Source organism: Aspergillus alliaceus (assembly GCF_009176365.1).
Source record: "Aspergillus alliaceus strain CBS 536.65 unplaced genomic scaffold BDW43scaffold_1, whole genome shotgun sequence".
Taxonomy (NCBI): Eukaryota; Fungi; Ascomycota; class Eurotiomycetes; order Eurotiales; family Aspergillaceae; genus Aspergillus; species Aspergillus alliaceus.
In genome coordinates, this window is record NW_022474684.1 from 564363 (window position 1) to 586277 (window position 21915).

At 48.0% G+C, this 21915-nt stretch overlaps 8 protein-coding genes across 8 annotated transcripts; 4 read left to right on the top strand and 4 right to left on the bottom strand.

Annotated features, from left to right (window-relative positions):
• Positions 1-4650: 4650 nt before the first annotated feature.
• BDW43DRAFT_305245 (putative GABA permease) lies at positions 4651-6590 on the bottom strand (the record flags this gene model as incomplete). Its single annotated transcript, XM_032045759.1, has 7 exons — positions 4651-5085; positions 5170-5495; positions 5548-5949; positions 6001-6083; positions 6144-6257; positions 6315-6385; positions 6438-6590. 7 exons carry the CDS (start codon positions 6588-6590, stop codon positions 4651-4653), a joined length of 1584 nt encoding a protein of 527 aa, XP_031906302.1.
• Positions 6591-7922: 1332 nt separating this feature from the next.
• Positions 7923-9391, top strand: BDW43DRAFT_295897 (uncharacterized protein; the record flags this gene model as incomplete). Its single annotated transcript, XM_032044127.1, has 5 exons — positions 7923-8117; positions 8203-8307; positions 8380-8604; positions 8663-8805; positions 8878-9391. The coding sequence occupies 5 exons, from the start codon at positions 7923-7925 to the stop codon at positions 9389-9391; spliced, it is 1182 nt and encodes a 393-aa protein (XP_031906303.1).
• Positions 9392-9466: 75 nt separating this feature from the next.
• BDW43DRAFT_5552 (glycoside hydrolase family 47 protein) lies at positions 9467-11940 on the bottom strand. The gene is made up of 4 exons (XM_032050233.1): positions 10886-11940; positions 10022-10798; positions 9694-9951; positions 9467-9615 (listed from the first exon to the last, which is right to left on the bottom strand). Exons 1-4 carry the CDS (start codon positions 11605-11607, stop codon positions 9570-9572), a joined length of 1803 nt encoding a protein of 600 aa, XP_031906304.1. The 5' UTR covers positions 11608-11940; the 3' UTR covers positions 9467-9569.
• A 1044-nt stretch (positions 11941-12984) lies between these two features.
• Positions 12985-14317, top strand: BDW43DRAFT_5614 (uncharacterized protein). Its single transcript, XM_032050237.1, has 2 exons — positions 12985-13104; positions 13155-14317. The coding sequence occupies exons 1-2, from the start codon at positions 13091-13093 to the stop codon at positions 14167-14169; spliced, it is 1029 nt and encodes a 342-aa protein (XP_031906305.1). The 5' UTR covers positions 12985-13090; the 3' UTR covers positions 14170-14317.
• A 459-nt stretch (positions 14318-14776) lies between these two features.
• Positions 14777-15696, bottom strand: BDW43DRAFT_295899 (calmodulin; the record flags this gene model as incomplete). The annotated part of the gene is made up of 6 exons (XM_032044128.1): positions 14777-14811; positions 14893-15105; positions 15165-15290; positions 15423-15438; positions 15530-15586; positions 15694-15696. The coding sequence occupies 6 exons, from the start codon at positions 15694-15696 to the stop codon at positions 14777-14779; spliced, it is 450 nt and encodes a 149-aa protein (XP_031906306.1).
• Positions 15697-16761: 1065 nt separating this feature from the next.
• On the top strand, positions 16762-18397 carry BDW43DRAFT_258195 (t-SNARE syntaxin TLG2). The gene is made up of 4 exons (XM_032039953.1): positions 16762-17031; positions 17109-17641; positions 17700-18043; positions 18111-18397. Exons 1-4 carry the CDS (start codon positions 17009-17011, stop codon positions 18387-18389), a joined length of 1179 nt encoding a protein of 392 aa, XP_031906307.1. The 5' UTR covers positions 16762-17008; the 3' UTR covers positions 18390-18397.
• Positions 18398-18596: 199 nt separating this feature from the next.
• BDW43DRAFT_5621 (CTD-interacting domain-containing protein) lies at positions 18597-20343 on the bottom strand. Its single transcript, XM_032050242.1, has 5 exons — positions 20021-20343; positions 19871-19962; positions 19760-19818; positions 19570-19711; positions 18597-19518 (listed from the first exon to the last, which is right to left on the bottom strand). Exons 1-5 carry the CDS (start codon positions 20116-20118, stop codon positions 18698-18700), a joined length of 1212 nt encoding a protein of 403 aa, XP_031906308.1. The 5' UTR covers positions 20119-20343; the 3' UTR covers positions 18597-18697.
• Positions 20344-20469: 126 nt separating this feature from the next.
• On the top strand, positions 20470-21803 carry BDW43DRAFT_258199 (clathrin light chain CLC1). The gene is made up of 4 exons (XM_032039954.1): positions 20470-20614; positions 20672-20910; positions 20977-21077; positions 21186-21803. Exons 1-4 carry the CDS (start codon positions 20575-20577, stop codon positions 21535-21537), a joined length of 732 nt encoding a protein of 243 aa, XP_031906309.1. The 5' UTR covers positions 20470-20574; the 3' UTR covers positions 21538-21803.
• Positions 21804-21915: the final 112 nt, after the last annotated feature.

Here is a 21915-nt window from a genome sequence, read left to right on the forward strand (position 1 = left end):
AAAAGTACCTTATCTGAGACGAGCGCTGATTTCGGGGGATTTATACCCCATTCTATTTTAGGAGGGTTTGCTCCCTGTGCTGCATAAATCGTGATCGGCTATTCTAGAAAGCACGTTATCACATTATATTAATCTATATCGAAAACCTATCTAGAAATCGGAACTGATATAATTCAACTCATGTCTACTAGTAGATTGTCGACGCTCGGAAAAACACTCTCCCTATAGCTTAGCCCTAAGCGCCTGAAGCTGTACCCCGCACGGAGTAAATAGACGATGTATTGATGACTGCGGTTTAAGGTGAGGCTCGGTGACGACCGAGAGTTACTGATGCATGCCAGATATCAAGAACCGATCTAGACGTCATAGACATAAACTAGGCAGCAATGTGTACATGTAACAAAACCCTCAGCCAATGAGCTTGGTTCTAAGTAGCCTATCCATCCGATGTTGTGGTTATAGTAGCTACCAGAAACCTGACCCCGTCATGGCCAGGTTTTTCTGTAGAGGGTTTCTATCGTCTGGCTGACCCTTTCAAAGGTATGATTGCCAACATACGCATATCAGTGTGATGTATCTTGGTTAGCTCTGATGATATCCCATTGCGTCTAAGTTCAGGTCTTCAAAACGGCCCGTGGCGCAGGGATAGGGAAAGCAACCCGAGGCCTAGTTAGTAGGAACTTCGCGGGGGCCCGAGGTGCGTGGAGCTAGTAAGAGTGGGAGGCCATAAGTCTCTATATTTTACGTGGAAGGATTCGTCAAAGATAATCTAGTCGGTACTATCAACCTCCCCCCATCTCCAGTGTCAGATAGCAGTTGCTTTCAATCAATCATAATCTGTCAGCAGACAATGACGTGTAGTGTTTGTGCGGACCCTTGTAATTGAACCTTGCCAATTGAGATTTGTTATATTCATCTATCCCCAAGCTAAAGAGCACATTGAGACATAAAACACTTCATGTGCCGACAACAGACTGCGTAGCCCGGGCGTTGTCGATAGCAGGCTGCGTGTTGTCGACTGTTCTTCTTTGCACGAGTCACCTCAAGTTCAGAGAGTGGCGCACGACCTGGTACGTCGTGTGGGAATAAATGAGATACGTGTTCCAACATCTGCAGTTAAGTGCTGGCTTTCTAGTAGCATGCTCTGAGCCAACGAGCTCATCCCTCTCAAAAACATTTGCAAGTACCACATGCTCGATATTGTTGACTTCTAAATAAATTCTTGGTCTAGATAGCTTTGTTGAACGACGCACGAGCCTGCTTAAATACATGTCATTCCCAAAGCCTTTGATCACGTTTTCATACTGTATAGGCCTCGTTGTGCTCAGCGTGAAGCTCAAATAACCAAAAACTTCGGTCTATGGATGGGTTTTGTTGCGGTAGCCCATGCGGGATTCAAACTACGATATATGTGCTGGTCTGGTTCCAGCCTGGGAAAATAAAAGTCTCAGTCCATATGGAAGGCTATAAACATGTTACTGCGTAGGACTAGAATATCATTATCGGAGGCATCACGGGACCAAGGTGCCTCATTTAAGGGGCAAGTTTGCATACTTGCTCCTCCTGGGTAGTACGACCCCTACTAGATGTCAATTTACATTACATTAAGGACACAAGAGGTGTACACTGGCCTCAGTATCATCGCAAAAGGGTTACATTTCTGCACACATTCCAATTTCCCGAATATTATGACGAAACGTGGTCCAATCTGACCCTAGCGGGGGGTCAGTCCCCTTCCAGGGTAGGGTCATACTTATCTCCGACCATAGGCCACTTGACAATAGTATTGAGGTCATGGTATCCTCTCTTATATCGTGAAGGTTGGCCAACGGAATCACCGGGGTGTGGTCGACAGAGTCGTAGTATCGCCGCGGTGAACCGTCTTATTCCCAGTTACAAGGTGACGTCTATCATCCCCGCGGAGTTTGAAGTTTTCCCCTGCGGCCTATCGCGCTTGTGGGCCGCAAGGAACCGGTGTTTGACTTTCACCCAGGCCAATCAATTCTCCATCAGCTCCTCGAGAGTTATTTTGCTCTAGAATAGCCCTATAAACACACTAATATTGTACTTGCACATGAGGGGCTTGCCCGTATACATGCCTGAACAGGGGTTACTTAGATCGGTATACCCACCCAACGGATACACCGCGGCCGACAGCAAGGGAAGAGACTAACAATAATCATGGTGCATAGACATTGGATGACTGCACACCATACATGCTGCCTGAGCCACGTTGAAACCGGAAGTACTAGGCACGGTCCTGGATGGGCATCGGAATGCACTTCTGACCTGGTCGAGAATTTACTTTCTTTCTGAGCGCCCCCTACCGAGTTGAAGTCAAAAGCCGGTACTGTAGGCCCTGTCAGACAAGCCTCCAAGGCGTGACCTAGGGTACTCGAACACATGCGTGACTGCGTAACGCTTGCGAAGCTTCGGCGGACTAGAATACTGGGTCGACCAAAGGGATCGTTATAGTGAACTCCCTGGACAACAGCATGATCTTGGATGCCCTTAAGAATGCCTTTAGTGTGTGTAGAGTAACATATCTCGTCCTGGAGATGACCACCGAACAATAGACTGACCGTTTGTCACAAACCATAAACCAAGGAGCCCGAGTCTCCTTAGCCCACGATATTATGCTTAGTTGATTTCGCGAGGATAGCGAGTTCAAGCATCTTGACAAACTCGTCTCGAACGGCTGAGAGCCCTGGGTAGGGGTTCTGATAGCTCGGGAACTGTGCGCGGTACGCAAGCTAGCTGAGGCATTTGGGGATAATTGAAACATTCCGTATATCGAAACACACCAGGAACTTGGCCCTAGAGTTTCAATCATCTTGGCGGCCCTAGAATGCAGTCCCCCTTGACCTTGCAGGCCATCAGATAGCATTATTGAGGGCTTTGCAACGAGCAACATGGCTCTTGGTGGGCTAGCCTACCACTGAGTTCGCTTGGCAACCTGATTCGTCTAGCTTTCTTGTTACTTATTTAGCTAAACTATGTATAGATTCTAACTTGCTCCTCTTTCTTCTTTGGTCAGAGTGGGGATGGCAGCCGTGGTAAGGGAGCCTGCTCTCCCTCAAATCATATTCGAACCGGAGATTGCCTCGCGGAGTGTTGAAAGGTGTAGTTGTACCTTCAGCAGTAACTTATCGAACCTTTCGATAGGAGATGTGTCATCTTCCGTGGGCAATAGGCCACCAGGTTGCCAGGTTACGAAGAACAATAACTTCGATGGGGGGGGTTGTCCGATACATCCAAGCAAGCCGTAAAAGAAGCGCGAAAGGGCTGGTGGTGCGAGTTAAGCATGATAGCAAAAAGTTCCATTGGAACTTGAAAAAGTTCAGACATGGGTGCTTTCGCCAGCTAGCAAGGCTATCGATTCGATGCTGCGCATGTGGGATTCATCACTCTGCGAGTTTGAGAGAGGATGTTTGTCAAATTGAACAACTGCACGAGTATCGCTATATGGATAGCTTGATCCTTGCGTCGCACACGACCTTGAACACCGGATGTAGGTGTGTCAGGGGTGGGTATATCTGGACCTTGAGCCACCTGAACAGCATCTGCTGCGGCCTCAATCGGAGGCTACAGCCCTCGATGTCTTGAGCACAAGTGTCGTCTGGCCCTCCAGAATTCGTGATTCACCTCCAGGCAATGGGTGCAGCATCCGAAGTAGAGTTGTAAGCTGCAGCAGGTCTTGGATATCAGTGTTGGACCCACGGCACACGGGAAACTAAAGTCGTCTCGTGGCATTTAATAAGCACCGGCTTGCCTATGGGGACGCGACTAGCCCAAGCGTGCCCAGAGTGAAACTCAGTCAGAAGCGGAACGCACTGCAACCGTTTTGAGTAATCAAAAGTCGTCAAGGCGCACATGTGCATGAGGCCATCTGCTTTCCGCCACTAGATCCCAGAACTCGCTGGTAGAGACAGTGGCTCTATATCATAATTTCCTTGGGACAGCTGTCTCAGAGTGCTGCTTCCAGGGGCGGTGTGGTTCTTTGTTATCGCTCCATTAGTTAGTCCGTTGGAACAGAATCCCTAGCCTCTGTGCAGGTAGCCTTCACTTTGGTGCACTAAGACAGCCATGATGATCCATGCGTCACTCAGTTTGCAGCAGGTGTGGGGGCTACTCTCGCATTATCGGATTCCCAATGCGAATGAGGAGTGGCCATGATCTTTTTCGTGTGGGTGATGATAGTGGTTGAGAGGATTATAGCCAGGAGTAGGGGTAGAATAGGCCATCTGATTAGGCCCAACTTGGCCAGATTTGACAGTACTAGAATCGCTAGCGCTGGGTCATTTTGATGTCAGCCACAGAAACCTCGTATGTATTAGGGTTCAAGGTTGAAGAGGTGGAGTAAGGTTTAAGGTAGAGGGCGGGCTTACCAGGGGAAGTGCATTGATATAGTAATGATTTTGGGAATGATATAAGGTAGTATTACCTGATTGTACAGTAGGTGAAGATGTGTGAGATGGAATAAACAAGGAATGAACTGGAGAAAATCACCGATAGAACGTATTCACAGCCATGATGGGGTTAAACTGTCAAGATTCATATTACTATACATCAATGTACTATTGCTGTGCCAGACCTGAGAAAAGGTCGTTTCCTTAGCTGCCACAGCTATAGCAGCCAAAGCTTTTCTGGCTATTTCGCTCTGTTGACAAGCGCCACCGGCGCAATAAACTGATGTCGCCCTCGAACCCAGTAATACACCGATGCAAAGCCAATCAGTCCTACATACATGACTACACTCCAATTCATAGTCTGCTTGTCAACAGATGCAACGAGAGGGAAAAAGGCGAATACAAAAATCGGGAATAGAAATAGTAATGACGCAACATTTATCACCAGGCCAAAAGATCCGAGAGACCATCGCCGGGGCGGAAGAGGCTCGCCTCGGATTCGTTTGAGGACAATGCAGCCAATAGAAAGGATATAAGCAGACATCAAAGAGGTGATTGTAAGGGATACTATGGCTTGCAGGGCTACAGAGGAGCCGATGTTGATTAGAGAGAGGAGAATAGTCACTCCAAGAGAGACCATGACTGAATTGAGTGGGATGTGCCACCCTGGTGTGACCTGGGTTAAATTCATCCTATTAGCCTTTCATGACTCAGTATAATGGAAAAGCCATCCAACCGATACTAGCAAGAACAAACGTACATAAGAGAAGAAGGTTGAGAATGGGAGTCCTCCATCTCTCGCAAAAGACCACAACTGTCGAGACGCTGTTGCCACCTCTGTGATTGTGCTAGCTGTCAACGCCACTATTAAAAGTGCAGTCATTGCATTTGTTGCCGTATAGCTATTGGTGGTGTTGTAGAAGATCTGTATGAACGGAAACTTGGTCGGGGTGTTGAGAATACTGTCAACATCACCCATAGTAAAACACAGTGTAACTATCATGATAAGGCCCAAAACACCATTGACTCCAACAGAAGCCATGATTGCCTTCGGTAGCGTTTCTGAAGCATCCTTGATTTCTTCGGCTGTTTCATATAGATTAGTTACTTGCACATCATAATGAAGGCCATCGCTTACACATATGCACCGAGCAATCATATCCGATCATAGAGGTAATAGTGGTTGACAGGCCGACCAAAGTCGCAGTACCAGGGCTGTCCCACCCTCCGCCGTTGTTGAACGCCGTGAAAACAGCTTTGGCATTGTTACGGGGAGCAAGCACCCACAAAGGGATTATGATCGCAAACAGTCCGATGACATGAAGCATCAAAATCAGGCCTTCCACCATTGGAAGATTTTTGGCCAGAAAAGTGTTGAAAAGGATAGAGAATGCGGTAATGGCTACTATAAGAAGAGTGCCGTGCCATCGTTGAAAACTATAAGCTGAATCATTGAGGACAATCAGTCCTTGGATAATGGTGCCGGCAAGGAATGCAATAGATACAATAGCGCACTGCCATCCCATCGCGCAGAGCCAGCCTAATACTGTCAGCTACCCATTAACTAAAGAGGGATCGAGAATGATAGTACCTGTGATATAGCTGAGGAACTTCTGGCACTTGCGAGGGGCGAACTCGGATACCCAGTGATACTGGCCCCCAGATGTCGGAGCCCTAATAAGCCGAGGTCAGTCTGAATCCCATGGAAGGACTGGCGCAGTCGAAATAACGTACATTGATGCCATCTCAGATATACTGGCGAAGACAAGAGTGAACCCTGCCGAGACAATGATGAAACCCCATATCAAGCCAGCAGTACCACCATCGGTCAAGCCAGCACTCAACAGCCTGTCGGGTGATTAGTCTTGTACCTAGCCTTAGGGGTATCACAAGTAAGGAACGAACGTTAATATGACTTCCCACGTGGAAATCAATGTGCAACCGAACCCAAGAATTGAGATAAAGCGGAAGTTTCTCTAAACCAACGATATCAGTACTAATTATATGAGCTGACATATGATAACTCACCCGTAGAACCTGGACTCGACCTAGAATATTCATATCTTTTCGATCAGCTACCGTGCCCATATACTTGGGCTTAACATGGCCTTTGGAAGCATGTTCAGCATCTTCAATGCTTAGTGTTCCCAAGCCGTGTTTGAAGCCAGCAGCGTGCGCCATGGTGCAGGCACCACCAGATTGACAGTTACAGATAAGTTACAAAGAGTACAGGAGGATCTCTTAAAATGGATGGAGAAATTTCTCTCGTAGAAAGGGGTAAATTTCCCCTCGTACTGGAGAAGTATTTTCGTAAAAAACGATATTCTCTGGTTGTGGCCCAATGTGAAAGAGATAGTTTTAGCCACGTGGGACAGCAAGATTCAAAAAGGAAAAAAAGGAGGAATGTATGAGCTTGCTATCCTGGTTGCTGGAGGCCTGCGAGGGGCGTCATTCTATGGCCTGTTGATCGTTGGCTATGGTTGCTTTTTCTGAGTTTATTTCTCATTTCCGCGGATGCCTTACATGTGCCGTCGTCTGCTTGGGCATGGAAACTGTCGAGTATGAGATGGAACACGGCGGGAGTTTTCTTTCGTGGACTATTGTTCACGCAGGATTATCACACAGGAGTGACGACTGAAAATAAGCAAGCGTCATTCTATGAACAACTTGTCGAAGGGAACGAATGCTCAGCAAACACCCCCACGCCCGATGCCGCCTGCTGGATATCAGGTCTCGTGTAACCGTCAGTCTAATCCCTGAAATTAGATTGGACAGTCTCTGGGTTTGCATTAGTCGACTCGACTATTGAAACAGTCAAAAGCCAAAAGATCTATCACGAGCGATTTATATGGATCCAATGGCAACGGGAAGTGGCACCCCTTGACTGAGCTTAAACTTGAGCCTGGACCACACTGAAATGGTATCCCACGAGCGAGGTTCCACAAATAGAACAGGAATTCTCGCTTAGCATCATTCTTGGGGGAGTCGAAGCTTTGCAAAGACCGCCTTGTTTTCTTTGTAGCTCCAAGGAAAGGGGAGGTTGCTCTTGGCAAGAGTTGATGTGATATCCCAAGGTCTGAGCTTCTTTGAAATCTCATTTTTATTCTGCAGATCTCATTCGAGAGACCGTGCTCAATCGCAATTGCCGCGGGTGATCGACGAGAAGTAATTAAGTAATTGTGTCAGCTGCCATTGCGATGGCTTTTTTTTCAAGGATCAGCAGAATATCCAACCTTGGCTCAGGCGTGGTTGGCCCTAAGGCTGGCCAGAACACATAACGGAACTGGTAACAGACAAGAATGGGGGAAGTAATCATAAAAAAAATAAAAAATAAAAGGAAAAAGAAAAAGAAGAAAAAGAAAAAGAAAAGAAGAAAAAGAAAAAGAAAAGAATGAAAATCATCACTGCCTTTTGTAATCATGACGCATAAATCAAAACCACCCTTGAGACGGTATTCTTCCAAACTTATTTATCTCGCTCCCTCGGCTGAGGTCAACTCCCGTCTCAGCTGTCATGGGCGTGTATATGCCTCCCGGGTATTCGCCTCCGTTTCAGGTGGTAGACGACTACCATCATGGCGCTTGGATTATCATCACTTGTGCTCTAGGTCTAGTCGTTTCGTTGGTCAGCCTTTTCATTCGATTGTATGTACGGCTTGTGCTCAGTCCGCCGTTCGCATATGATGATTTTCTGCTGTTGGGAGCGACGGTGAGCTTTATACTTCAAATTACCTTGATAAAGAATAAAAATGGCAATAGCTGATCAAGAAAATAAAAATCCACGGCTATAATAGATTTTCGCAGTCATCCAGACCTCATTGTTATTCGCCGCTGTAACTCAAGGATTCGGAACATCCATTCATCTTCTGCAACCAAATCAAATATACAATATCCAAACAGCACGTGCCCTAATCCAATCTCCCCCAAATCAAAAACCCCAACACTAACAGAGAACCAAAAAAAACCCACAGTTACTCACGGTCAGCGACATCCTCTATCTAATCACCATCTACGTCTCTAAATGCTGCGTAGTGGGCATCCACCTCCGCCTCACCCCCCAGAAGCTCCACAACCGAATATCCCAGACCACACTCGCCCTCTGCACATTATGGATAACCACCGCGATACTCATCATCGCCGTAAACTGCGAGCTGAATCGGCCCTGGAAAGGTGCTGGCGCACAATGCGTCAATCTGGTAAGTTCAAGATGATGTCTCCACCATACAAACCACAAGCTAACATGAACTCTTAAAGTTAAAACGCTGGCAATTCATTGTCGCAATGGATATCCTCACCGAGATTCTCCTCTTCGCCCTCGCAGTCACCCTCCTCGCGGGCCTATTCATGCCCCTTAAACGTAAACTTCCTATTGGGTTTGCCTTTTTCTTTCGGCTGCCGTGAGGGCTTCCCTCCCCCCTTTCTATGTCTTCTTCTAATATGTTCTAAGAGCTTGCTGATTGCTTTTATAGATTGATCATTTTCTCTGTACTGCATATTCATACTTTGAACCAAAACATGTCCTCGCCGGATCCTACCCTCGCCGCCGTCGAACCGATTATTTGGTCCCAGGTCGAGCTTAACTATGCCCTCGTCGCGTGTAGTGTATTTTGTCTCCGGCCGTTTATGACGGCTGTTAGTACGTTCTATGGGACGGCGGGGGATGTGAATTTAGAGAGTGGATCTACGTCGAGGACACCGAAGGATCAGTCTTCTTCGTCTAGGTCAGGGACGAGAGTTACGACTTCGGTGGTGGATGGGAGGGAGAGATGGCGCGTGTCACGATCGGGGGCACCGTCAAAGACCCATGAGCGGTTGGGTAGTGGGGAGAGTGGTCCGGCACAGGCTGGACTGGTAGATTCATCAATTGAGCTGGTGGAGAGCGGGGATTCGGGGATGGCTGAGTGTAGTGGGGGGACGAATATGTGTATTCGCAAGGATGTACAGTATACGGTTGAGTTTGATAGGAGTCAAAAGCGGAATTGATGCGACGTAGCTTCTATGTTGGGATTATGAAATTTTCTTATAATTTATGTTACAATTCGGTATATGTGGGATAGAGTTTAGTCCTGCTAATTGATGTATTCGGAATCCCTATTCGCCGATGATCCCTTTTCCCTGACTATACATGATCCGAAAAGTATGAAGGAAGAATGGTAGTGTTTTAGGTTGGAGCGTCTGGGCGCCTGAATGGGTGTGCTTCGGTGTTCCTATAGTACTGCAGTTAGTCACTCTGGTTTCCCAGATGGCCAGAGTACTTGTCCTCCGGTGATATTCAGAATACTTACAGTACGTATTCATCCAAGTTGACTACGTGGGGCTCGGAGAAGATAAGGTAGAAGTACTTCAGCGTCTCTGCGAGCCAGAAGCTTTCCATATAGTCCAGCTGCGTCGAATGAGGGTTTCGCACATCCGAAATAGCGGCGTGCGCATAGCGGGTTAGGGTCATCTTCTCGATGCTACGGAACATCCGCCATGCGGCATCTTGCAGTTCTTTGTCTCCCGTGATACGGTACATGATGAACACGGACTCAATGGCTTCGGGTCTAAATGGAAATAGTTAGTACTTCCCATTCATCGACAGCAACGAGTTAGACAGAAATGGGGCCGACATACCTCAGGTTATACCTTGCATCCGGGATTTCAGTTACGCCCGGCGGTAGCTTGTGGCTGCTTATGAGAGTCCGAGCAGCTTCTTCCCCTTGAGAGTACTTGGCAAATCGACGAAGGATATCATGATGCCATTTTTGTTCATCCCACTCGCAGTCATCTGAGTTTTTGCAAGCACTGACATACAATGCCTCGGGCATGATTCCCGTGGGCATAATGTCATACGCCCAGATACAGCCGTCGGTCAATTTCCGCGCGATCGACAGTTCCTCGGGACGGTCAAACACCCTAGCGCCAATGCCTACGGTCCCTCCAAGGAAGCACTTGAGGTGTTCAGCTTGGGGCTCGATGGTGTTTTTAGAAGTAGCGCGGACATTGCCCGGGAACATGATGTCCTTTCCATCCTTGGTCATCCCCCTGAAAAGCAGCCTTTTTTTAATGGAGTCCATGGCAGAATTATACATTTTGCGGTACTGGTCCGTCTGAGCCCCCAACAACATGTGTTCTTTGGGGAGATACTCGTAGGTGGAGTCAGCCATTCCGCCGACAGTAAAACGAGGGTCATTAAATTCCATATCATGAGCATCAACCATCATCGGCCACAAACCAGGCACCTGGGTGCGCGATTGTGCGGTTTCCAGTCGATCAGTGATCCTTTGAATAGCGTCGAAATATTTCGGATCATTTGTCAGCTGTGACATTCGGGTGAATTCCAAATTCAAGGAGCCCAGCTCAGCAAGGATGGTGTTGCGGCTGGGTTGAATACCCATTCCTAACGCCGACCTAAGTATTTGTTAACATCGATTTCTAGTGCTATCATGATAGTCTCCTATCACCGAGGTATGGACCCTCTTCGGTTGAGCGTCTCACCTCGTCCACTCCCATCGCGATTGGGGCATCCTGTTGCGAGTATCAAACGCACCATATAACAGCTCGGCGACCTCCGTTGCTTTCTTCAGAAGTATGGGATAACTTCCATTGGTTAAATCGTATGCCCCCAGAAAGCCGCCAAGGTATCGGATATTCGTCTCGAATACATTGATCTGCGTGGCACTGGTGGTCGAGAAATCGATCTGTTCAATTGCCTGCAGTGCATCCTCGAGTTCATCGGTCAACCCCATGACGATGAGTGAATCGAGAGAATCGACCAGCGTCGCTGCCCATCCGCCATATGATTCTCGGTATTCAGCACTAAGGGGCGAGAGCTCATCCTGTAGCCATGCATGCCTCTTGTATCCGTTCCATGCATGCTTGAAAGCATTCCGAACGGCATTCTGTTTCTTCACCCTTCTTCGTCGGGTGAACCATGATTCTGCCGGAAAGTCATATTGTATGCGGGGAATGGGGGACGGGGCAGCTGTGGGGAGAGGGATATAATTTTCCACCGGATGTTGCTCGGGCTGCTTTTTATAGTGGATCAGGTTGTTGCCTTTTGGAGGCCTTGGATGAGGAGGAGGGGGAGGAGGCCCATATCCTGCGGGGTCGTCAATGTACGGTAGTTCCGCGCCCGGCGGTAGACTAGTGAAAAGAATATATGTGAGAAAGACTAAGCAAAATGTTGGAAGGAAATAGCTCTTCCGAACGCAGAGCATATTGCTAAGGAATGGCAATCCACCCAAGTAGTTCTAACCTGGGAAGTGGAAGAACAATGGTTGAGAGAACGTAAATGAGCTCTTTAGCGCTCGGATTTAGGTCAACAAGAAGAGAGAGAAGAGAACATTTAGAAATGTAGATACAGCATGCTTAATGGCCAATTCAAGGACGAGGCCAGCACCTCTAATGCTGAAGGGGAAAGAAAGGAAGTGATACAGGTTTGCAAGCTCAAGGAAGGAAAAGGCCAGAACATCCATCAAGGGGGGATGAATAACAATCATCCCGAATACTAATGCTCTGTTAATATGGACAGTCAAGAGGAGCATTTCAGCCCCAGTGATCGCCGTTGGTACGACCTCATCTCTTTCCTTGATTGGCAGGTAAGCATGGGGTCGATGAATCAGGAATCCTGCTGTAAGTGAATGGCTTTTCATTATTCAAGCCTCTAGGCTATGATTGGCATGTTGATCGGGAAGAGGAGAGTGTGGCTGCGGCGTCCTGCCGTAGTGAGTAAAGGGCAGCATTGATCATATAGTGGATGCATCTGGGCATTGCGTAATCAAAGTGGTCCCTGAGACCCTTTGAGCTTCGGGGGCCTGGAAGGTGAAGGCTTAGCCTGACCAATGTGCTATTCTTAACTTGACATCCCGCCCAAAAAGTGCCCCTTGTGCCCCACTGTCTCAGGGCCGCGTCTTGGGGCTTGGGCGACCCAGACAGGTTCTGTACCTTTTGTTTATGGTGAGAATGTGGCATGACCGAGTATCAGCGCAGTGGTACAGCATACCAAGCCAAGTATTCAAAGGTCAATATAATTCATGATCTGAGATATTCCCATGGGAATATCATTCAACACCACACGTGAATTTCGAGTAGAGTTCCACTTTGTTTCTTTCCTGGGGAGATGAAATCGTTTTGGGAAATGGAAGGTCGTGTGCCTTCCTTGGCACGGACGTTTGTCCTGTTTGTATTGATGCCTCAGGCAATAGTATTTTGCTCCAAAGACCAACGATTTGCTACTTACGGAAATTGTTACTGGATAAACTATATCATAGTTCTGCGGGCGTGGGTCAAATCTATCTATACGGTATTACTTTACTGGTATACGACAAGTGTGACAGGCATCTAATATCCACCGATATTGTTCTTATTGATCAGGTATGAAGTCAAGCCCGCAGACTTCGTTCGTGCCCGCCTTCTGTCATAGTCACTGACAATGCCAGAGCTTGACATGCGACTCAGCCTACTATATACTGTGGTACCTCTTGAATAATTCCACCAGGCGAACGTAGATCCAATTGCTATTATATTGTCGCCATTTAGACTTTGCTCTCTATGCCTTAGATACCCCATTGGTTCCTGTTGCTTTCAAGTTTCAACCAACTGTCCGCCGCGGACAACAGCTTTGATATCCAGCTGAACACCTGAATTGAAGAAATATCAGCTCTGAGTCCAATTGCCACCACCACTCAGACTCTTCACAAGATGCCAATCACGGGGTACGAGGCACCTCTACCTCCCAAACTCGCCTATATACTAACAACAGCAGAGTCTTCTTTATCCCATCAAACCCAAACGCCTCCACGGCCTTCGCAACAGTCACAGAACGCCTCCATTCATCATTAGCCGACGAGCCCGTTCTCGTGGGCCGCTGGGCCCTCGAACACAAATTGATGCGGGATACCCCGTCCTGCCTGCCTGCATCGGCGTCCCAGCGTCCCGCGCAACCGCGCTACATGCAGTTCCTCTCACTAACCTATTTCCCCAACCATGGATTCATCTACACATCCCCATCGCCAGAGCAGGCGGCCCACGCCCAGTCCGGCGCCGGTAGTCCCGGCACAGTAGCTGCAAGGGCAACGCCTGTTCCCCCCGCACCCACCCCGCAACAGGCAGGGACGCCAACACCGGCCCCAATGCCGGGCCAGCCGGCTATGGTGATGACGACCGTACCGTTACCGGCGTGCAGCACGCTCTTCCAGCACTTTGTCTACGCCTGCCAGCCTTTCTGGTGTCATCGGCACACTGTCACGGTTCCGGGGGGCGTTGTGTATGATGTTGGGGATTTTCGGGTCCGGATTGGCGATGTTCGTCAGACGCAACCGGCTGCAAGGGTTAGGGGTACGGTCATTGAGATAGAATGGAAGGGCCCATCGCTAGTGACGTCTATTTCGTCGTTGTTTGCTCAGTCCAAGAGGCCGTTTGGGAGCCCTAGGGGTGACGGACTATCCCATGACGAAGAGGACTCTGTAATCGATATGGCTTTTCCTGATGGTGTTGAGGAGGCAGACATTGACGCGGAGTACGTTATGACTGCGACGTTGATTCGGGAATTCTGGGCACGCTTGGGTATTGAAGGGGCGCGGGAAGCGATACTGGTACCGGACGTTGGTAGGGAGGCCAAAGAACAGTTGCGAAAGTTGAAGCAGCGAGAGAGCCTGAGAGTACGCCAGAAATCTACTAGTGTTGATGGAAGCGGGCAACAGTTGGATGAAGACCCCAACCCAGAAGCTGGAGTTGATGTGGCCAGGCAGTTTATGGAGATATTTAGATTTAATCGCTGAAAGGCGGGCAATGCACATTTATAAAGATGATTAGTAGTCATTACTTTGTTGCACTCGGTTTCGGGCGGATGAGCCGTTTAGATGTCGCCACTTAGGTGAGGAATCAAAGCCATTATAGCAGCTTATGTCCAACAGAACAGAGAAACACGATGGCCGATACGAGGCATGCAAAGAACCTCTTGTTAATTTTTTTTCATAACGTGCAGCCAAATCTGCTACAGGCATCAAAGAGCTTAAGAACACAGATCAGGGACGCGGATGGGCTGTATGATAAACATGAATAGTAGACCAAGGAAATGGGCAAAGGGGAGATGACGCAGGAAATTTCAAGCAAAAAAGAGTTGGGCCAACCAAGAGATATTCAGTGTTCCTTATGTAACAGCACATCATCTCTGATCGCTCGCCTCAGTCTAAACCCATCCAACTGTACTCATCCCAGAGAAAAAGACAACGCTCAAAAGGATACGCATAGGCGACTGCCATCGACCGCTGGAGTCGGCCTAGACTACAGGCAATGGCAAGAAGGAGAATGAGACATGATTAATAATTTCTTTGCTCTCACTCATCTTCGCTTATCAATTGGCGGGATATACCATGAAGGTAGAGCTTATTTTTGCATCATGAGCTGGACGAACTCGTTGTCTAGAGCCGGTCAGTATCCGCGATTCACATCCACATTCATCCTCAGCGGGTAAAAGAAATGGGGAGTTGTTCTCAACGTACAATCGATCCGGCCATCACCGTCCTGATCCGCCTCGCGGATCATCTCATCAACTTCATCATCGGTAAGTTTCTCACCGATGGAGGTCATGACGTGGCGCAGCTCCGCGGCGGAGATAAAGCCGTTGTTATCACGGTCGAAAACCTTGAAAGCCTCCCGGATCTCCTCCTCAGAGTCGGTATCCTTCATCTTTCTGGCCATCATCGTAAGGAACTCTAATCGAACGTTAATAAGAATTTCTTTGTCTGTGAGCCGTAGGAAAGCCCTCGCGTACCAGGGAAGTCGATGGTGCCATTGTTATCGGCATCAACCTCGTTGATCATATCCTGGAGTTCCGACTCAGAAGGGTTCTGGCCCAGAGAGCGCATCACAGTGCCCAACTCCTTGGTGGTGATCTGGCCTGCATATCGAGTCAATTTATCAACGCCAAGACTTCAGCCGATCGAACAATAAAAAATATGGAGACGATTATAGCGGCTGAAAACTGTCGGTCGCACTAGAAGGGGGGTTTTATGGAACATGATGTACTAACCATCACCATCCTTGTCCTATTAGGAGCCCAAGAAAACTCAAGTCAGTATGCATTCCACCAAGACCATCAGAAAAGATCAGTTTTCGCGAATAGGTAGAACAACTTACGAATAGGGAGAAGGCCTCCTTGTACTCGGAAACCTGTTCTTCAGTCAAAGAGTCGGCCTAGACGATGCGCTGTCAGCAATTTCGTTCAGAATGCCAGACGATCTGCCCCGCAAAGTGGGGGATTTTCAACACGACTGGGATAGAAGGACGAGAAAATTGCATACCATGGTGAGTATGGAAGGGATATGACAAAGGAGGCGATAGAATAACCAAAGGGAACGAAAATAAAAGAAATGAGGACAGGTGGGAGGTTTAACGGGGACCTCGATGTTAGTTAGTGGTGGGGGGAAAGTTAGGGAAAGACGAGCGTTGTTTAAGGGGAGCCGACCCAACTTACTTCAATCATAATAAATGGCTAGCCTGGCCGACCACAGAGCTGAGCACCTGGCAAGGCGGTCGCAAAACGTGACCCGCCAGAGCCATCAGGTGCTCCGAGCGCCCTATAAAGGGAGGGAAGGCTGAAAGTCAAGCACCGCGCGATCTTTTTCTTCAGCTGCCTAGAATCAATTCCCTTCCTAGATCCTGTAGCCTACGGGAAAATAATAGCAGCGAGTAGGTAATCGATCACTAGTCTGTTGTTCTAAGTATATCCTAGCCCAGTATGTACATACTATGCTATGTAGACTACTCGCATTCAGCTGCTGACGACGCATCGTGGCACCCCGCCATTCATTCATAACGGAAAGCTTGAAGGCAATAGTTACTCGGTTACTGGTTCTTAGTGGTGGCAATTTCAGGTACCTGAACCCCATCAGGCTTTATGAACACCAACAACATACAACGTGCGGTAGATTGAACCTTGTCGATGCTCCCTGGTTCATATGTTGCGCCAAATAGATCTGCGCATCAAGACTATATGGGGCATACTGCCTTGCTCTTAATTGACTGGACCGTATATCGCGGTGGGATGTACAGTTCATACAACCTGGTTAATATCACCCATAGTGTGATTAAAAGTAATCTATATTAATTCTCTCCTTTTGTGATGTACAAAACCTAGGATACTGAAGGAAAAGGTATCGTTGTCTTCAATCCATCAGAAATATACATACACAGACCTAGTATCGGTGTCCTATAACGCAAGTACTCTTCTTTCAAGGCCGCTATGGGTCGAGATGCTGTGGGGGGCAACACTACACTAGTTACAGCCGGTACAGAAATGGCACGTGATCCGCCCGCGGGAGTTTGATGCGGCTAACCCCAACTCGGCCTAGACCTGTCTCCCTTCACGTGGGCCATCCTCGGAGATCAAGCTGCGGAAGTATTGATGGCCATGTGTATTCGGTATCTATATGATGAACGTCTCTACTTTCTCTAACTCTACGCTTGTCGCCAAATCAAGCACCTCTTACTCATACTTGGGCTAGGTTCACGGCTAACCACCATTCTAGCCACTGACCGACGATGATCAAGGCAACCTCAAGGACACTCCGTTAAGATAACCGCAAAGTATTTCCAGACACTCCCTCCTCCCTCACAATGTGGCGAGATCGTACCAACCTGTAATGAATCCTTTCCGATACTATGCATCAGGTTTATATAGTCATTGACGGAAGAACTAACATCACTTCTCCTTCAGTTATATCTCCTACCGTCAGTCATTCGCGCATCATCCGGCCAAGAAGCCACGCTACATCGGAACATCCAATGGCTTCTCCGATACATTGTCACAGCCCGAGGAAAGCCACAGGCTTATATCTGAATCGAACGGACTAGATGATGATGGCGATGCGATCATTGAGATGGATGTGCTACCCCCGCGCTGGGTCGATGTACAGGAAGAGGTGACCGAGCTACTTGCTGACATTGCGCAAAAGTCCGCCCAATTAGATAAGCTACACCAGAAGCATCTTCTACCAGGGTTTGGGGATGAGGAAGCCCGGAAACAAGAAGAGAGCGTTATTGAGAAGCTCACGCAAGAGATCACTCGCTCTTTCCATGAATGTCAAAAGGCGGTCCAGAAGATTGAGGCTATGGTCCGCGACGCCAAACAACAGGGTGGTGTAAGCAGCGGGGACGAAACCATGGCGAAAAATATTCAGATATCCCTTGCCGCACGGGTCCAGGAGGCTAGTGCTCGGTTCAGGAAGAAACAAAGCACATACTTGAAGAGTGAGACTGCAGGATTTCCCCTTTATCTATACCATAAAAGCTAACTGGACCCTATAAGAATTGCGTGGCCTAGAGGGTGCAGCGAATCCTTTCGAACGATCCCCAACACCCGTGCAAAACCCCTATACAGATCCCTCCCTAATGGAATCAGATGCGGACAAGTCGTTCTCGCAGTCAACCCTCATGCAAACATCACAGCGACTCCTAGGGGAAAACGATGCCGCTATCATGCAGCGAGAACGGGAAATCAATGATATTGCCAAAGGAATTATTGAGCTATCAGACATATTCCGCGAACTGCAAGCAATGGTCATCGACCAAGGTACCATGCTGGACCGAATAGATTATAATGTCGAACGAATGAATACGGAAGTCAAAGCAGCGGATAAGGAACTCAAGGTGGTAAGTCTTTATAGGCGTTCTATTCCATGTCTCAAGACAAGATGCTAACTAGTTGTACTATTTATAGGCCACTAATTACCAGCGGCGTACAACAAAGCGCAAAATCCTTCTTCTATTGGTTATTATTGTCGCAGGATTGTTTATTATACTACTGGTTAAACCAAAGCGACATACTAGTAGCTCGCCGGCGCCTGCTCCAGACCGTCCACAGCAACCTCCTCAATCGAACGAACAGCCACCTGTTATCTTTCCCCGAGCATTTGAAACCGTCTATAGACGAAAGAAGCGCCCCTCTTCGGCCCAAGCCGCAAGACGGAAATGGGCTGATCCTGACATACATCGATAGCTCTCGCCTAACAGAGACCATGGTAATAATATATAATTTAAGTGAGACGACTGTTACAATATACTTCACAATGCCACGATTATGCATCCTCAGTATGAAACAGTAGCTACTACTAACTTATAATGGCTAAGGTATATGAACAATCAATTGGACATGACATATGATGCATATTTTCCACATCGATTACATTGCAGATACATGGACCACCACTAGGAAAGCTTAAGGTGCTCAAAGAAAAGGACACATCGAAACGAGCCGACCGGCTGAACTTCTCGCGAAGGACCAACTAGCACGCACAGCCAAGACTTCTACTTTGGAAGAGTGCTTTCCTGTTGCAGCAGCTCGGCAACATCGGCATCCAAATCACCGCCTGCAAACTTGGCATAGTCTTCTTCCTCATGGATAACCTTGCGCCGCTTGGCATGGAGTCCGCTTGCATCATCTTGAAAACCAGTTTCAGCAGCTTCTGTTGGGTACCCGAAGCCTGGCAATGTGAAGCCAGTAGGAGGCACATGAGAATGGTTCTGCGCAGCAAAATCCATCTCTTGTGGCTCCTGCTTGGGCGATCCAACGGGTGTGAGAGCTTCCACAGGCGGGGGAGTTAGAGCTTCAATTTCCGGGCGAGTGACGAGTTCTTCAGCACCGGTTTCTCCAAGATTGACGGTCGGCGAATTTTCAGCGGACAAACCCCTCATGATTCCGTCCTCCACTTCACGTTTCTTCGCTTCGGTCTCAAATCTTCTTTCTGATAGCTGGGTAGCCAGAGATTGCTCCTTTGACAACGCCGAGCGATTGGTCTCAAGAAGTTTCTCAAGGCCATCAATTAGTGCTACCCGGGATTTGATTACCTCAGATACAGAGCTCTCGGCATTTGCAAGCGCCTTCAATAACTGGCTGAGTCGCGCTGCATGCACTGGAGGCGTCGGCAGGGGGGTGTTGGGATCGTGCATCTTATCGTACTCGGCATTGGCAGTTGTAGCGGATGCGCCAGAGGCTACCGTAGCTTTGGAAAGAGCAACTTGTAAGGGAACAAGGGGCTGAAGCTCGGAAGGAGTCGAGCCAGATGGGCTTGAGAAGAGTGACCCGCCCAGAGGCGGCTTTTTCCCCGTAGAGCGTGATTTATCTATTTCTGCCTTGAAATGAGCCGACCACATCTATTAGAGGATGGAAGCAGACATACCGTCCACTCGCGCTTCAACAGCATCCTGAATGGGTGGCTCAAAGATTGCTCGTTGTCTCCAGACCTCTACTACTCGTCGGATCTTCTGTTGGATATCATTCGAAGAACCTTTGTACGCGATAGCCGTTGCTTCCGCAATGATCTTGCTTATATTAGCTCGTATTCCCATAGCATGAGCGGGTTAACTCACTGGTGAGAATGCGATAAGGAAATCCTCTTTCCGTCGTGCTCTTGACTGTTGCGCAACCTCTAGAACTCTTGTTAGCCTCCAAATGTAAACGAAAACCAGGGGTCGCCACACCATTCGCAAGATATATTAGGTTCAATCGCTTGGGCGCTGGAGAATCGCGAAGCTTCTGTAACCAAAGCTGCGCAGTACGCTCGGCGTGGCGCCTAATAAATTACATAGGTGTTAAATAATATAGATGAGAATAGCCAGCTGTTCAATTACCTGTGGAACATAACCCATTGCGCAACTGTGACAATGCCTTCCTGCGTCTCATTGAGAGCGGAAAGCTTTGCTTTCACAGCATCATCTGTATAAGCCATACTGGAAGTGTGACCGGAAATAGGTCGAGGCAACGATCCTTTATTTCAAGATAATAAATGAGGGCTTAGTGAGACTGAGGTCTGGCTACACGCTTAAGATAGCTGCTGATTGCTTTGTGATGCAGGGAGTATCAATCCTGAGATTAGAACAAATGAGAGGGATACAAGAGCAATGACAACAAGGACAATCAAAGGGCCAAGTAACGGAATTAAAGTGGACGTGGAAGTTGTTTGTTGGGAAGAAGTACTCTTAGTGAAGCTCCGTCACACCTTCCCAAGCTTTACTTACCGCCCAGACCGGCAGAATCATCCCTCCTGGAGACAATCAACACCCCATCCGTACCGCTTCTAGATGCCAGCTGGAGCCTTACATTCCCGTCAGCTTCTCCTTACCACTCTCCTGAATCAATATCTTTTTCTACCCTTAAAGCAAGCTCTCTCAGGAATATACTGATTATGGCAGACCGATTTCCCTCATTGGAAGACTTCTCTGCGGGTTAGAATCCCACATGCACCCTCAATCTCATGTATGTATGGTACTAACAGTCTCCAGGTCAAACGGAAGTTGTGGAAGCCAATGGCACAGATGCAGATGACTTCCTAGCCCGTGAGCGAGCTGTTCTGGGCGATGATGCGGAACAGTTTGCCACCGCTCAAGACCACGTTGCTTCCACCGATAATGTAAATGTTGGCGATGATCTACTCGGTGGTGCAGAGGACGTTCCAACGGGTGCTGGCCCCGAGATCTCCGGATTCGAATCTTCTTTCCCTGCTATTGAGACACAGAATGAGGTATGGATGCAGGCACTAGGACCGTTAAATTAAGCCAATCTAATTGACATTTACTCCTCCAAACAGCAAGTTGCTCCTGGCGGCATGATCACTGGAACCGGCGCCCCCTTCCCGCCCACGGGCTACTCGAGCTATCAAGAACCAGAGGAGGAACCGGAACCCGTTAGGTGCGTATTGATACACACCAGGCTCCTGTATTTGTTACATGTTGCGCTTAAACATTCAATCTGGGCGTGCCTTCTATACCCGTTACGCTAACATTTAGACTTCTCTAGGGAATGGCGTGAGAGGCGAGATGCAGATATCAGGCATCGCGCAGAGGTCTCGGAAGAGAAGAAGGAGGCGACTGTCAAGAAGGCCCAAGAAGATATTGATGACTTTTACGTTTCCTACAATAATAAAACCGATAAGCTACGCGCTCAGACTCGTGCGGACGCCGAACAATTCCTCGCCAATCGCGAAGACACTTCTTCAGGCGGTACCAGCTGGGATCGTATCGCAAAACTAGTTGACGTCTCCGGAAAGGGCGCCAAGGGCGGTGCAAGCGGATCTGGAAAGGAGCGTTTCCGGCAGATGTTGGTTGATCTGAAGAAAGATGAGAATGCTCCCGGCGCCAGTGGCATCTAGATCTTATCCGGATTACATACAGTGCATCTATTATGACATCAATATTCTATCCGCGTTGCCAGGCGCATAGCACTTTTCCTCATTCTTCATATACTCTCTACACATCTCCTTCTCAGTTACGGTTACGCTTCGTCCTTTATTTTCTTTCAACCGTGTTTTTTTATTGGTCTCTTTTATTTTCCTTTTTTTTTTGAATCTCATGTAGGTAGATAATACGCAAACTGGTTTCGTACAAATAGTCCAGTAAACCCCCACAAGAATGAATATATCAATCAAGTGAACAACACAGGACAAGTAACCCGGATAATAAACATATTCACAAAGTCCATGCCAATCAAACTGTACAGAAAGAAGCGCTGCTTATTAAACATATAATAG

Excerpts from the sequence above, each read along its gene's own strand:
- BDW43DRAFT_5552 (XM_032050233.1), bottom strand. The coding sequence starts at position 11,607 with ATGCTCTGCGTTCGGAAGAGCTATTTCCTTCCAACATTTTGCTTAGTC. Across the intron at positions 9,952-10,021 it reads GATGCAAGGTATAACCTGAG|ACCCGAAGCCATTGAGTCCG; the intron begins GTATGTCGGCCC and ends ATTTCCATTTAG. Across the intron at positions 9,616-9,693 it reads AACTTGGATGAATACGTACT|GAACACCGAAGCACACCCAT; the intron begins GTAAGTATTCTG and ends GCAGTACTATAG.
- BDW43DRAFT_258195 (XM_032039953.1), top strand. The coding sequence starts at position 17,009 with ATGTGGCGAGATCGTACCAACCT. Across the intron at positions 17,642-17,699 it reads ACAAAGCACATACTTGAAGA|AATTGCGTGGCCTAGAGGGT; the intron begins GTGAGACTGCAG and ends GGACCCTATAAG. Across the intron at positions 18,044-18,110 it reads CGGATAAGGAACTCAAGGTG|GCCACTAATTACCAGCGGCG; the intron begins GTAAGTCTTTAT and ends TACTATTTATAG.
- BDW43DRAFT_5621 (XM_032050242.1), bottom strand. The coding sequence starts at position 20,118 with ATGGCTTATACAGATGATGCTGTGAAAGCAAAGCTTTCCGCTCTCAAT. Across the intron at positions 19,819-19,870 it reads CCTAATATATCTTGCGAATG|AGGTTGCGCAACAGTCAAGA; the intron begins GTGTGGCGACCC and ends CAAGAGTTCTAG. Across the intron at positions 19,712-19,759 it reads TCCTTATCGCATTCTCACCA|ATCATTGCGGAAGCAACGGC; the intron begins GTGAGTTAACCC and ends AATATAAGCAAG.
- BDW43DRAFT_258199 (XM_032039954.1), top strand. The coding sequence starts at position 20,575 with ATGGCAGACCGATTTCCCTCATTGGAAGACTTCTCTGCGG. Across the intron at positions 20,615-20,671 it reads ATTGGAAGACTTCTCTGCGG|GTCAAACGGAAGTTGTGGAA; the intron begins GTTAGAATCCCA and ends AACAGTCTCCAG. Across the intron at positions 21,078-21,185 it reads GAGGAACCGGAACCCGTTAG|GGAATGGCGTGAGAGGCGAG; the intron begins GTGCGTATTGAT and ends AGACTTCTCTAG.